General features: G+C 37.1%; 1 protein-coding gene across 1 annotated transcript; it reads right to left on the bottom strand.

The window, feature by feature from the left end:
• Nucleotides 1-3,562: 3,562 nt before the first annotated feature.
• Nucleotides 3,563-8,371, bottom strand: LOC149749664 (protocadherin beta-5). Its single transcript, XM_089909390.1, has one exon. The coding sequence runs from the start codon at nucleotides 6,305-6,307 to the stop codon at nucleotides 3,917-3,919; it is 2,391 nt and encodes a 796-aa protein (XP_089765516.1). The 5' UTR covers nucleotides 6,308-8,371; the 3' UTR covers nucleotides 3,563-3,916.
• Between the last annotated feature and the right edge of the window lie 5,742 nt (nucleotides 8,372-14,113).

Genomic DNA, 14,113 nt, shown 5'->3' with positions numbered 1-14,113 from the left:
TAGTCTATTTTATTCACTTCGATATCTTTCTAGTTGTTGGTATGACCCAGGTAGTACCTTCCTAGATGTGCCTGTACCCAAAAGTAACTCTTGCTCAAGTGCATGAGGAGATGTATTCAAGAATGCTTATAGCGGTATTATTATGGTAACAAAACTCTTGGAGCAACCCAAAAGTCAATCAACATTAAAATGAATTTAAAGGTGAAGGTGTATTTATATAGTGGAATACTGTAGAGTGGTGTAAATGAATGAACTGCATTAACATGGATGAACTCAATACCATAATGATTGAAAAAAGCAAGCCCACAGATGATCCATACTACATGAATCCATTTATATAAATTTCAAAGACAGACAAAAATCAAACAATGTATTATTTAGCTATATATGCATATCTGATATAATTACAAATAACAAGTAATTAATTAAAAATTCAGGATAGTGGTTGATTATAATGAGGGTGGAAGATGTTATCATGGAGGCACACAGGGATTTCCAAGGTGTTGGTATTGTTCTAATTCTTAAGCTGGGTGATGAACATTTTATTATTTTTATTTTAAATTGCACATATACATTGTATACACTTTTTGGAATATTTAATAGATTTCAAAATAGAAAAAAATAAAAACAAAAAAGTAATGTCTTTAGGGTCAGGCTGCCTGGACTCAAATCCTGATTCCACCACTTACTAGCTAGGTAGCCTTGGGCAAGTTACTTTAATTCTGTATGTCCAGTTTGTTCATCTCTAAAATTGGGATACCAATTGTACCATTATTTTGAGGATTAAATGAGATATGTGTAAAGAATTTAGAAAACAGTAAGGCGCATAGAAATTGTATAATAGTAATAATAATAATACATTGTATGTAACATATAATTTTAATAATTATTAGTTTCCCTCCAGACCTTCCTTCAAAAACATTAAGGCTCATTTCTAAAGAAATAAAAGAAATTTTTTTGGAGAACACTAGGATATTTTAGTGGAGATTTTAGGAGTCCCAGCATAAAACCTTTGTATCCTGACACTTGCCGGGCCACATCCTGAAAAGAGTTCTTTGCCCATTCATCACAATGCCTTTTAAAGTAAAGTCTGATATTTTATAAACCTGGCTCTGCACTACCTCACATGGAGCACCATGTCAAAATTTCCACTCAGGACAGAAACTTGGGTGCAGACCACCTTATCACACAAAAGCAGAGAAGACTTGGGACTTCCCTGGTAGCCCAGTGGTTAACACTTCACCTTCCAATGCAGGGGATGCAGGTTTGATCCCTGGTCAGGGAGCTAAGCACCCACATGCCTCACAGCCGAGAAACCAAAACATAAAACAGAAGCAATACTGTAACAAATTCAATAAAGAATTTAAAAATGGTCCACATCAAAAAAATCTTGAATAAAAACAAAGCAGAGAAAACAGCAATTGCTACACACCAGCTACTCAGTTTCTTTTTCTTACATATGAACAGATAATCTATCACCAGACATATGAAAACCACAAATGACACAGAAACACAAAAAGAGAAATGCAACCTCCAGGAAACAGATCATTCAGGAAATAAAGTGAACTTTGAAAATCCCAAGTGCTACTATGGAAAAGACACAATCAGATAATAAGAAAACTCTTAGGGATTTAAATATGCCACTAAAATTAAAAATTCAATAAAAATACTCAAAATAAAGTGAGGGACTAACTCTAAGTTAGGATATAGAGGAAAAACCAAAGATGTAAAAGAGAAATATAAGAAAGATAGAGAAACAATTTAACATGTTTAATATCCAACAAGTACAAGTCTCAGACCAACGTAACAAGCTAAAGTTACGAATACAATTAAGGAAATAATACTAGAGATGAAAAAATCCCAGATATGAAAAGGCACGAGTAGTTAGAATGTATAAAACATTGAATGACATAAGTAACATGTAAGACATTTATGAAGTGGAAGTGAAAACTAAATACATTTTCAGATATGCAGAGACAGAGAAAGTTTATTTTTGTGCACTCTCTCTTAAGAAGCCACTAGAGGATATACTGTAGCAAAGAGAAGGAATTAAAAAAAAAAAAAAGAAGGAAAGAAGGAGACTTTCTTGAACCCTACCACAATCACCTAACGTAAGCCCAAATCCTCTAACTCCTTTGTAGGGCACTGTTACTTAGTTGACCCATGGTTCCCCATGGTGTGCAGTCTCCCTCATTATAAGTCAGTAAACCCACCTTTACTGACTATAATGTTCTGATATAATGTGTTCCTGGTGATCTTTACCTGCAGGGCATTCATAATTTATATGGTCATTAAAAGTAAAATTTTAACATTGCTTTTCAGGTTTTAAAACATCTATAGACAAACAAGGACTTCTTAGCTACAGTTGTAGAATGGGTCATTAACCCTAACTATATAAAAGTAAAAGCGCATTTTTGAGAGGTTTGAAAGTATAAGGGAGAAACAAGTAACAGGAAAAATAAGAATTCTATTAGTTTCTTTCATGCAAGAAAATCAAAAGAAACTGTTGTTAGTGGAACAATAAATGGAGCTTTCAGTTTGAGCAGAGAAGTAATAGAAAATAGTGAGACAGCTATATGTGAAGGAGGTATGAGAGAAATTTTAAGTACCGGATACCAAACAACAATAGCATGAAATTAATTGTTTAAAGTTTACGAAAAAGTTACAAACATATTCTTTAGTGATAAGAAAGTATTTAAAAAGTTAGAAAATGAAGGTTTAAAAGTGCTCTCCAAAGGGATAAAATGAAAAACAGATAATACCAGGTGTTGGCAGGAATGCTGAGGAACTGGTATATCCAGACACTGCTGAAAGCAATGTAAACCACTTTGGACAACCACTTTGGAAAACGATTTGGAAATATCTACTAAAAGTGGACATGCACTTACTAAATGAGTAGCAATTCCACCCTTAGGTATATACCCAACAGAAATGCATATACATGTTTGTTGAAGGACATGTAAGAGAATGTTTATAGCAGCATTATTCAAACAGCCAAACGTTGCACCAACCCAAATATCCACATACAGTAAGATGGGTTATAAATTGTGACATATTCATACAGTGGAATACTATACAGCAACAAGAATGAAGAACTAAAATTAAAAGCAGTATCATGGATAAATGTCATAAACGTATTGTTGAGAAGCCAGATGCAAAACAGTTCACACTCTACTATTCCATTTATATAAATTCAAAACAGGCAAAACTGAACTATAGTATTGGAAGTTGAGATATTTGTTATACTTGAGCTGGTAGTGATTTTAAGGGGTAATTTGTGTAGCACCTGGGATTGCTAATAATGTTTCGTTTCTTCAAGATGCTGATACCAAGTATATTCACTTTCTGAAAATACAGTGAGCTGTGTTAAGGATTTTTCACTTTTCTGTATGAATGTTATAATTGAATTAAAATATTCATTTAAATAATTATTTTCCAGTAGGATGAGAGCTAGGAAAGAAGTGTAAATAGAAGTGTTGGTTTTCATCATGCTTTCTCACGTATTATATTTGTTATATGAATGTATTCTTTTGCAAACAAAATGAATATTATGTAAACATTTAAAATTTTTGCTATTTAGCATCAAATAACTTAGAGCGTGATGAAACAGAATGAATATAGAGAAAACAATATTTTATTAAGACAGTTCATTGCAACAAGTACCAACGGAAGGAGCAAAAATTTCAGGAAAATCAACAGCATGCAAGGATTTGGAATGGCACACTATAAATAAATGCAATGACAACAGAATTTAGTTTTCCAAAACTGGACAAGGTAACGTTAAATGGACTAATTCACTACAAAAAGGAAATCAAGGCTATATCGGAAGATGGAATTTTTCTCCATGACGCCCTCAAATTCGGTATCTGGGGAAATTAGAGATAAATGACAAATACCTTGCATCATGATGAGATCCCTAACTGAATCCAGAGCTATTCCGGAAGTTGGCGTTTTCCTCTATTTCTTCACCAGCGCCCTGGGTCGGGAGGTTGGGGAGAATCGGCTTCAAGAATTTAAACTCATTTAACCCGGAGCCTCCCGTCAGACACACCTCGTACTGGTAGCTCTGGGACAGGGTCCCCGTGCCGCTGACGTCCACCAGGTGGCCCGGAAAGGGGCCCTCGGGCACCGAGCAGCGACCCACCGAGGCCGCCCCGCCCCTCCTGCACAGCCGCACCGCGACGAACACCAGCACCGAGAAGACGAAGAGCGACGACACCGACGCCAAGGCGACCACCAGGTAGACGGTGAGCGGGTCGGCCGGGACCGCGTCCGCCGCTTCCGCTTCCGGGGCCGGCAGGTAGGGCTGCGAGAAGCCGTCCACCAGCAGCACGTGCAGCGTGACGCTGGCCGAGAGCGGCGGCTCGCCGTTGTCCTTGACCAGCACCAGCAGCCTGTGCTTGGCCGCGTCGCGCTCGCTCAGCAGCCGGGCCGTGCGCACCTCGCCGTTGTGCGCCCACACGCCGAACAGCCCGGGCTCCGTGGCCTTGAGCAGCTGGTACGACAGCCAGGCGTTCTGGCCCGAGTCGCCGTCCACCGCCACCACCTTGGTCACCAGGTAGCCCGCCTCGGCCGCCCTGGGCACCAGCTCGGTGCAGGGCGCCGAGGCGTTCTGCAGCGGGTACAGCACGAAGGGCGCGTTGTCGTTGTCGTCCGCCACGAGCACGCGCACTTGCGCCTGGCTGCTGAGCGCGGGCGAGCCGCGGTCGGCGGCGCCCACGCGGAACTCGAACGCCCGCAGGGCCTCGTAGTCCAGGGACCTCAGGGCGAACAGGTGGCCGTTGTCCGGGTTGATGGACACCAGGGAGGCCAGGGGCACGTGCGGGTCGAGGGGCGGCAGCAGCGAGTAGGTGACCTGGGCGTTGGCGCCCTCGTCTTTGTCTGTGGCGCGGACGCTGCCGATGTGCAGGGCGGGGCTGTTGTTCTCGCGGACGGACAGGGTGTAGGAGGTCTGGGTGAAGGCGGGGGCGTTGTCGTTGACGTCGGACACCAGTACGGTTATGTTGTGCTGGGTTTTCAGTCTCGGTGTCCCCATATCTGTGACGGTGATGGTGACGTTGTATTCCGCTCTGCTCTCTCTGTCCAGTGGCCTCTCGGTCACTAGGGTGTAAAAGTTTTTGAATGTGGGTTTCAAAAGAAAGGGGAGATCATTCTGGATGGAGCAAACCATCCTACCGTTGTCCCCCGAATCTGGATCAGAAACACTGAAAACAGCCACCACAGTCTCTGGGGAGTTTTCTGGGGTAGAGCTGGTGAGCGTCGATATGGTCAGTTCGGGGACGTTGTCGTTCACATCCACCACCTTTATAACTACAGTGCATTTTCCTGAAAGGCCCCCGCCATCTGTGGCTGCAATCTCCACGTTATAATATCGAGTTGCCTCGAAATCCAATGCCCTTTTCAGACGAATTTCTCCTGTTATTTCGTCTATTACAAATGGTTGAGTAGCTTCATCACCTTGGAATAGAGCGTAGGCTACATTCCCATTCGTCCCTGCATCTAAATCTCGGGCGGAGACAGCGACAACTAAGGAGTTTAGGGGGCTGTTCTCCGGAATCTGTACCTCATAGACCGACTGTAAAAACTCAGGGGCGTTGTCATTGATGTCCACGACTTCAATGCGGACTGCAGTGGTCCCGGACCTGGGCGGAGCCCCACTATCCAGCGCCGTGAGGGTTAAACTGAGCTCAGGCCCTTCCTCCCGATCCAGCGGTTTGTCCAGCACCAGCTCTGGGTATTTTCTGCCATCTCCGCGATTATGAGTGACAACATGAAAATGGGAGTTGGGGCTGATTGTGTAATTCTGAATAGTGTTGCTACCTATGTCAAAATCCTGAGCTATTTTCAAAGGAAACACAGTCCCTGTCTGGACGTTTTCTGGGATTTTTAGGAGCATTTCCCTCTCGAGGAACTCTGGGGAATGGTCATTTATATCTGTGAGCTGCAGATCAGCTTGAAAAAACTGCACCGGGTTTTCCAGTAATAGTTGGAAATGCAGTATGCAGGGATCTGTCGCCCCACACAGCACCTCCCGGTCTAGTTTTTCATATAGAAGCAAATTCCCGGTCGTTACATCCAGCTGCAAGAGCTGTTTATTTCCTTTGTAATGGATTCGCGCGCCCCGAGTGGCCAGTTCCCCCACCCTGAGCCCCAGGTCTTTTGCCAGGGTGGCCACAAAAGACCCACTTTCAGTTTCTTCTGGCATGGAATACCTAACTGCTTCAGAGCCAGGCTCCCACAAAAGCAATAATATAGCAAGAAAGATAACTTGCCTTTTCTGTAGCGTTTTTGCTGGTGCAGTCTCCATTGTTCAGACCCGGTTCAAGAACTTGCAGTTTCTTCAACTCCGTATGCAATCAACCCAGATGATTTGGTTAAATAAACTCGAATTAGATCTTTCTGACTGACCTGCAGTAGAACGATGCCCTTCTCTGGAGATCTCTGCTTCTAGATCTTATGTAAAATGCTTCCTTCTTTTAGAAAGCATTCAGAGTTCTGATTCCCAGCTTAATGGCTTCCCGGGTATCCACAGAGCCATTCATTCCTACTCCTAGCCTGCAGCACCACCAGGCGTCCTTATTTACTATTGCATATAGTATTTGCCGTCTCTTTCCAAGTTAGAACCTTTTAAGTCACAGAAGTGTTCCCAGTTGTATCTCCACTTCTCAGTTATTGTAAGTTCTAAATAAACATGTGCTAAGTTAACTTCCAGCGAAAGAATACTATTCAGAACAAACTAAAACACTAGTATTCCTCATAAAATATCTTTTGAGTACTTGAAGAAACTTTCTTTTGTGTGATTCTTATTTGATTATATTCACGAAATAAGCAATAATGGATGTTTACAAAAGTTTCCACTATTAAAGTTATTTTTATTTTAAAATATTACATATTAAAAAAGGGCATAAATCATGAGTGTACAACTCAAAAAATTTTCAGGAAGTAAACACACTCATAAGCAAAGCCTAAATTAAAATTAAAATGTTACAAAAACCCTAGAAGCCCCCTCCTCTCATTGTCTGGTCACTACCCTCCCCCCTAAAGGTAAGCACTCTCCTCATTTCTATTATCATAGAGCTTGTGTGTGTCTTTTTTTAACTTTTATACAAATGGAGTTATAGAGTGTTATGTTTGTCTTCTTTCACTCAACATTACCTTTGTAAAATTCATCTGTTACATATTGTTCTAATTTATTTTATTCTCATTGCTTTATGTTATTCTATTGTATGACTATACCACCATTTGTTTTTTTATTCTCCAGTTGATGGACACTGGGGTTTTTCAGTTTGGGAATATTTTGAGTAGTGCTGCTATGAACACTCTTGTATATGTCTTTTGGTGTCTATGTGTGCATTTATATTTACTATATTCCTAGGAGTTAGACTGTTGTGCCTTAAGATGTGCACATATATATATATATCTTTAATAGATATTGCAAAACAGTTTTCAACTGTGTTTTTACCAAAACCAGCAGAGTGAGAGTTCCAGTTGCTCCATATGCTTGTCAACATTTGATAATATCTTTTAATTTTAACCTCTCTGATGAGTGTGTAATGATGTCATATTGTAATTTTAATTAGCATTTCCCTGATGATTAATTAAATTGAGCACATTTTTCACATGGTTGTTTTTATTAGTGTATATTCTTGTGAAGTACATAAGTTTTTTGTCTATTTTTCTATTTAGGGTATTTGTCTTTTTTTCTTATTAATCTTTAGAAGTTCCTTATATATTCTGGGTATAAGTACTTTTTTAGAAGTATGTATTGCAAATATTCTCTCCCATTCTATGGCATGCATTTTAACTCTCTTGTGGTATCTTTGAAGAACAAAACTTCTTAACTTCTACTCTAATTTTTCAATATTTTTTATTTATGGTTAGAACTTTTTGTGTTTTCTTTAAATCTTTGCATACACTAAAGTGAAGAAAATATTGTTGTATGGTGCTTTTGAAAAATTAATTACTTTACTTTTCACATTTAGAGCTATAATCCTCCTGAAATTATTTTTTCATGTTAATGAGGTTAGGGTCAAATTATTTTTTTTTCATATAAATATCCAAATGACTGCACCATCTATTGAAAAGAAGTTCCATTCCCAATTGTTTCTGATGTGCCATTTTTTTCATAAATCAGGGGTCCATAGTTCTGTTCAAGAGCCTTTTTTTCCCATTTTTCTCTTTGTTTATCCCACAATACAATATTATCTTAATTACTATACTTCATAATAGGTTTTAATATCTGATTGCTAAGTCCTCCAGTTTTATTCTTTTTCTTTAAGACTGCTTTGGTTATTATTGTCCCTTTGTATTTCCATATAAACTTTACCTTTCTCTTTTTTTAAAGATTTTTTTTTTGATGTGGACTATTTTTTTTAAGTCTTTATTGAATTTGTTACAGTATTACTTCTGATTCATGTTTTGGATTTTTGGCCACAAGGCATGTGGGATCTTAGCTCCCTGATCAGGGACTGAACCCACATCCCCTGCATTGGAAGGCAAAGTCTTAACCACTGGATGGCCAGGGAAGTCCCCATATAAACTTTAGATTCAGCTTGTCAGCTTCCACAAAGAAATCTGAAGTTTTGTTTAGGATTTTATTGCATCTGTAGATTGAGAAGAACTGACATATTCCCAATATTGAGTCTTCCAACTATTGAACATTATATATTCCTCTGTTTATTCAGATATTTAACTTTTCTCAATAATATTTTATATTTTTCAGTGTAGAAGTCTTATGCATATTGTTATGTTTGTTTCTAGATATTTGATGTTTCTGAAACTATTGTAAATGATGCTTGAAATTTTTAATTTTCTGGGTTTTGTTGCTGTATAGAAATACAATTATGATTTGCATGTAGACCTTATATCCAGTGGCATTACTTACTTCATTTATTAATCCTAATAGTCTGCAGATTCTTTATGACTTTTAATGTATACAATCATGTCATTTTTAAAAAAGACTTATTTCTTCTCTTCCAATCATTGTGTCTTTTATTTTTTCTTTGCTTTATTCCACTGGTTAGAACCTATAGTAAAACACTGAAGTGAAATAGTAAAGGCAAGCATTCTTGTCTCATTCTTGATCCCTGAGGGAGAGTTTTAAATAATTTACCATTAAGGATAATGTTTACTGTAGGTTTTAAAATACTTTCTGGAAGTTCCCTTCTGTTTTCAGTTTGCTAACAATTTTACCATGAGTGTGTGCTCACTAGTGACTTTTTTCTGTATCCATTGAGGTAATCATATGATTTTACTCCTTTACCTATTAATGTAATGTAGTATATTGATTGGATTTGCATTCCTAAAATAACACAGTTTTCTCATAATTTATTATTTCTCTTTTATATATTTCTGAATTTTATTTACTGATATTTTGTTTAGAATGTTTCCATCTGTGTTTGTAAAAGAGACTGGTCTCTAGTTTTCCTTCCTTATGATGTCCTATTCAGGTTTGGATGTCATAATCCATTGAAGTCATGCTGGTACCCAAATAATCTGGGAAATATTTCATGTTTATTTGTCTTCCAAAAGATTTTGTATAAATTGGTGTTAGTTGTTCCATGAGTATTTAGAAGAATTCACTAGTGTGAACTGAAGTGACAAGGTTTTTAATCACAAGTTTAATTTACTTAAGACATGACTAATCAGATTTCTTCTTGTTTCAGTTTTAGTATATTGTGTTTTTAAAAGATGTTTTCCATTTTACATAAATTACCAAATTTATTGGCATACAGTTGTTCATAACATCCTCTTTTATTTTTTAATGTCTGTAGGATTGGTAGTGATGTTCCTTTTTCATTCCTGATATTTATGATCGATGTTTTCTTTCTTTTTAACATTAGTCTTATGAAGAGTTTTTAATAAGAGTTATTAATTATTACATGGAACCAACTTTAAGTTTTGTTAATCTTCTTGGTTGTATATTTGTCAGCTTTGTATTTATTTATGTTTATATATATATATGTATTATTTTCTTCCTTCTACATTGGTATTTGGTTTGTTCTTTTTCTAGCTTCTTCAGATGAAAGCTTAGATTATTGATTTTTAACCTTTCTTTTCTAACCTGTGCATTTAAAGTTTTAAAATTTCCCTGTAAAATCTGTTTTGATATATCAGATCTTAACTTTTACCCAGTTCAAAATATATGTAAATTTCTTCTGTGATTTCTTCTTTGACTGATGGATTATATTATTTAATTTTGAAGCATTTGGGTATTTCTTTTAAATTTTTATTTCTGCCTTAATTTCATTGTCAAAGAGCATATTGAGTGATTTCAATTCTTTAAAAAAAATTAGAGACTTGCCTTATGACCCAGAATATGGATAATTTTGATATATGCATGTGCATATAAAAAGAATGTGTACTCTCCAGTGTACTATGTATGTCAGTTTATTCAGATATAATTATTGTGTTGTTCAGATTTTTAATATTAGGTGTGTCTTCTTATTCTATCAGGGGTTGAGAGAGTTGTAATACATCCTCCTCCTATGACTGGATTTATCTATTTCTTATTTATGTTCTTTCAGTTTAACTTTCTATATTTTGTAATTATCTTATGGGGATATATTCAGTCTTAGAATTGACATACTTCTGGTATATTTACCTCCTTATCATTATGAAATATCTCTCTTTATCTCTAGTAATGCATCTTTCCTTAAAGTCTCCTTTGTCTTATGTGAGTATATCTATACTTGGTTTATTTTGGTTAGTGTTTGGTTAGTCATGTATCTTTTTCTATTTTTAAATTTTCAAACTTTCTGTCATAACACACACACAGTTATGTGACAGCATATAGTTGAATTTTTCTTAAACCTAATCGGACAATATTGGTTGTTTAATTGGATTATTTAATCCAATTGCAATTAATGTAATATTTGATATCTATCCACTTATATATACCATCTAAATTTTTGCTATTTGTCCCTAAAGTTTTTTTCTTTTTTTCGATTATTTAGATATTTATTTTTTTCCTTCGATTAATTTTAAAATTATTCTCCTTGTGATTATCTTAGAGATTACAACATCCATCTTTGATCTACAAGAGTCTAATACAAATTATTTAATTTTACTACTCCCATGATAATGCTTAGAACCTTAAAATTCCTTAACTCTGTTTATAGTACCTGCCTTTTACATGATTATTGTCATGAATTAAAATTTTATATATATTTTAAATCCTTTAAGAAACTATTATTTTTGCCTTTAATAATCAATAGCAATTTATAGTTACCCTTATTCTTGTTCTTCATTTCTTCCTGCAAATCTGTGATTCCTTCAGGACTGTTTTCCTTCTGCCTAATGAATTCCACTAAAAGTATTTCTTTTAGTGCAGATGCGACTGTGATTAATTCTTGCAGTTTTTGTTTGTTTGAAAGCTTCATTTTTGAAAGATATATTTTCTGGTGATAGAATTCTAGTCTGGTAGTTATTTTTTTTTCAGGACTCTGAAGACATCATTCCTTTGTCTTTTGGCTGCTTGATAGTTCTCCATTTTATTGTTGTTCCTTTCAAAGCAATATGTCATCTTCATGTGATTGCTTTTAAGATTTTCTCTTTGACTTTAGTCTTTAGCAGCCTTCCTGTGATATTCCTAGCTGTGCTTTGTTTTTTATTTAACATCTTTATTGGTGTATAATTGCTTTACAATGTTATGTTAGTTTCTGCTGTATAACAAAGTGAATCAGCTATATGTATACATATATCCCCATATCCCCTCCCTCTTGCATTTCCCTCCCACTCTCCCTATCCCACCCCTCTAGGTGGTCACAAAGCACTGAGCTGATCTCCCTGTGCTTTGCAGCTGCTTCCCACTAACTATTTTACATTTGGTAGTGTATATATGTCAATACTACTCTCTAGCTTCGTCCCAGCTTACCCTTACCCCTCCCTGTGTCCTTAAGTCCATTCTGTACATCTGTGTCTTTATTCCTGTCCTGCCCCTATGTTCATCAGAGCCTTTTTTTTCCTCTTAGATTCCATATATATGTGTTAGCATACGGTATTTGTTTTTCTCTTTCTGACTTACTTCACTCTGTATGACAGACTCTAGGTCCATCCACCTCACTACAAATAACTCAATTTCGTTTCTTTTTATGGCTGAGCAATATTCCATTCTATTTATGTGCCACATCTTCTTTATCCATTCATCTGTTGACGGACACTTATGTAGCTTCCATGTCCTGGCTACTGTAAATACTGCGGCAATGAACATTGTGGTACATGACTCTTTTTTAAAAATAAATTTATTTGTGTATTTATTTATTTTTGGCTGTGTTGGATCTTCTTTGCTGCACACGGGCTTTCTTAAGTTGTGGCAAGCAGGGGCTGCTACTCTTCACTGCGGCGCACAGGCTTCTCACTGCGGTGGCCTCTGTTGTCGCAGAGCGTGGGCTCTAGCTGCACGGGCATCAGTAGTTGTGGCACACGGGCTCAGCCGCTCCGGGGCATGTGGGATCTTCCTGGACCAGGGCTCGAACCTGTGACCCCTGCATTGGCAGGCAGATTCTTAATCACTGTGCCACCAGGGAAACCCATGACGCTTTTTGAATTATGGTTTTCTCAGTGTATATGTTCAGTAGTGGGATTGCTGGGTCATATGGTAGTTCTATTTTTAAGGAACCTCCATACCGTTCTCCATAGTGGCTGTATCAATTTACATTCTCACCAACAGTGCAAGAGGGTTCCCTTTTATCCACACCCTCTCCAGCATTTATTGTTTGTAGATTTTTTGATGATGGCCATTCTGACTGGTGTGAGGTGATACCTCATTGTAGTTTTGATTTGCATTTCTCTAATGATTAGTGATTTGAGCATCTTTTCATGTGTATGTTGGCAATCTGTATATCTTCTTTGGAGAAATGTCTGTTTAGGTCTTCTGCCCAATTTTGGATTGGGTTGTTTGTTTTTTTGTTATTGAGCTGCATGAGCTTCTTGTATATTTTAGAGATTAATCCTTTGTGAGTTGCTTCCTTGGCAAATATTTTCTCCTATTCTGAGGGTTGTCTTTTCATCTTGTTTATGTTTTCCTTTGCTGTGCAAAAGCTTTTAAGTTTCATTAGGTCCTATTTGTTTATTTTTGTTTTTATTTCCATTTCTCTAGGAGGTGAGTCAAAAAGGATCTTGCTGTGATTTATGTCATAGAGTGTTCTGCCTATGTTTTCCTCTAAGAGTTTGATAGTGTCTGGCCTTACATTTATGTCTTTAATCCATTTTGAGTTTATTTTTCTGTATGGTGTTAGGGAGTGTTCTAATTTCAGACTTTTACATGTAGCTGTCCAGTTTTCCCAGCACCACTTATTGAAGAGGCTGTCTTTTCTCCATTGTATATTCTTGCCTCCTTTATCAAAAATAAGGTGACCATATTTGTGTGGGTTTATCTCTGGGCTTTCTGTCCTGTTCCATTGATCTATAGTTCTGTTTTTGTGCCAGTACCATGCTGTCTTGATTACTGTAGCTTTGTAGTATAATCTGAAGTCTGGGAGCCTGATTCGTCCAGCTCCGTTTTTCTTTCTCAGGATTGCTTTGGCTATTTGGTGTCTTTTGGGTTTCCATGCAAATTGTGAAATTTTTGGTTCTAGTTCTGTGAAAAATGCCAGTGGTAGTTTCATAGGGATTGTATTGAATCTGTAGATTGCTTTGGGTAGTATAGTCATTTTCACAATGTTGATTCTTCCAATCCAAGAACATGGTATATCTCTCCACCTGTTTGTATCATCTTTAATTTCTTTCATCAGTGTCTTATATTTTTCTGCATATAAGTCTTTTGTCTCCTTAGGTAGGTTTATTCCTAGGTATTTTATTCTTTTTGTTGCAACGGTAAATGGAAGGAAACAATAGCAAATATCAATAAAACTAAAAGCTGGTTCTTTGTGAAAATAAACAAACTTTATAAACCATTAGCCAGACTCATCAAGAAAAAAAGGGAGAAGACTCAAATCAACAGAATTAGAAATGAAAAAGGAGAAGTAACAACTGACACTGCAGAAATACAAAGGATCGTGAGAGATTACTACAAGCAACTATATGCCAATAAAATGGACAACCTGGAAGAAATGGACAAATTCTTAGAAAAGCACAACACTCTAAGACTGAACCAGGAAGAAATAGAAAATAT

The sequence above is a fragment of the Delphinapterus leucas genome, chromosome 3 (genome assembly GCF_059928025.1).
Source record: "Delphinapterus leucas isolate spDelLeu-1000000601 "Yukka" chromosome 3, BTC_Dleu_Yukka2, whole genome shotgun sequence".
In the NCBI taxonomy this organism is placed as follows: Eukaryota; Metazoa; Chordata; class Mammalia; order Artiodactyla; family Monodontidae; genus Delphinapterus; species Delphinapterus leucas.
This window is presented reverse-complemented; position numbering and strand designations above follow the sequence as displayed.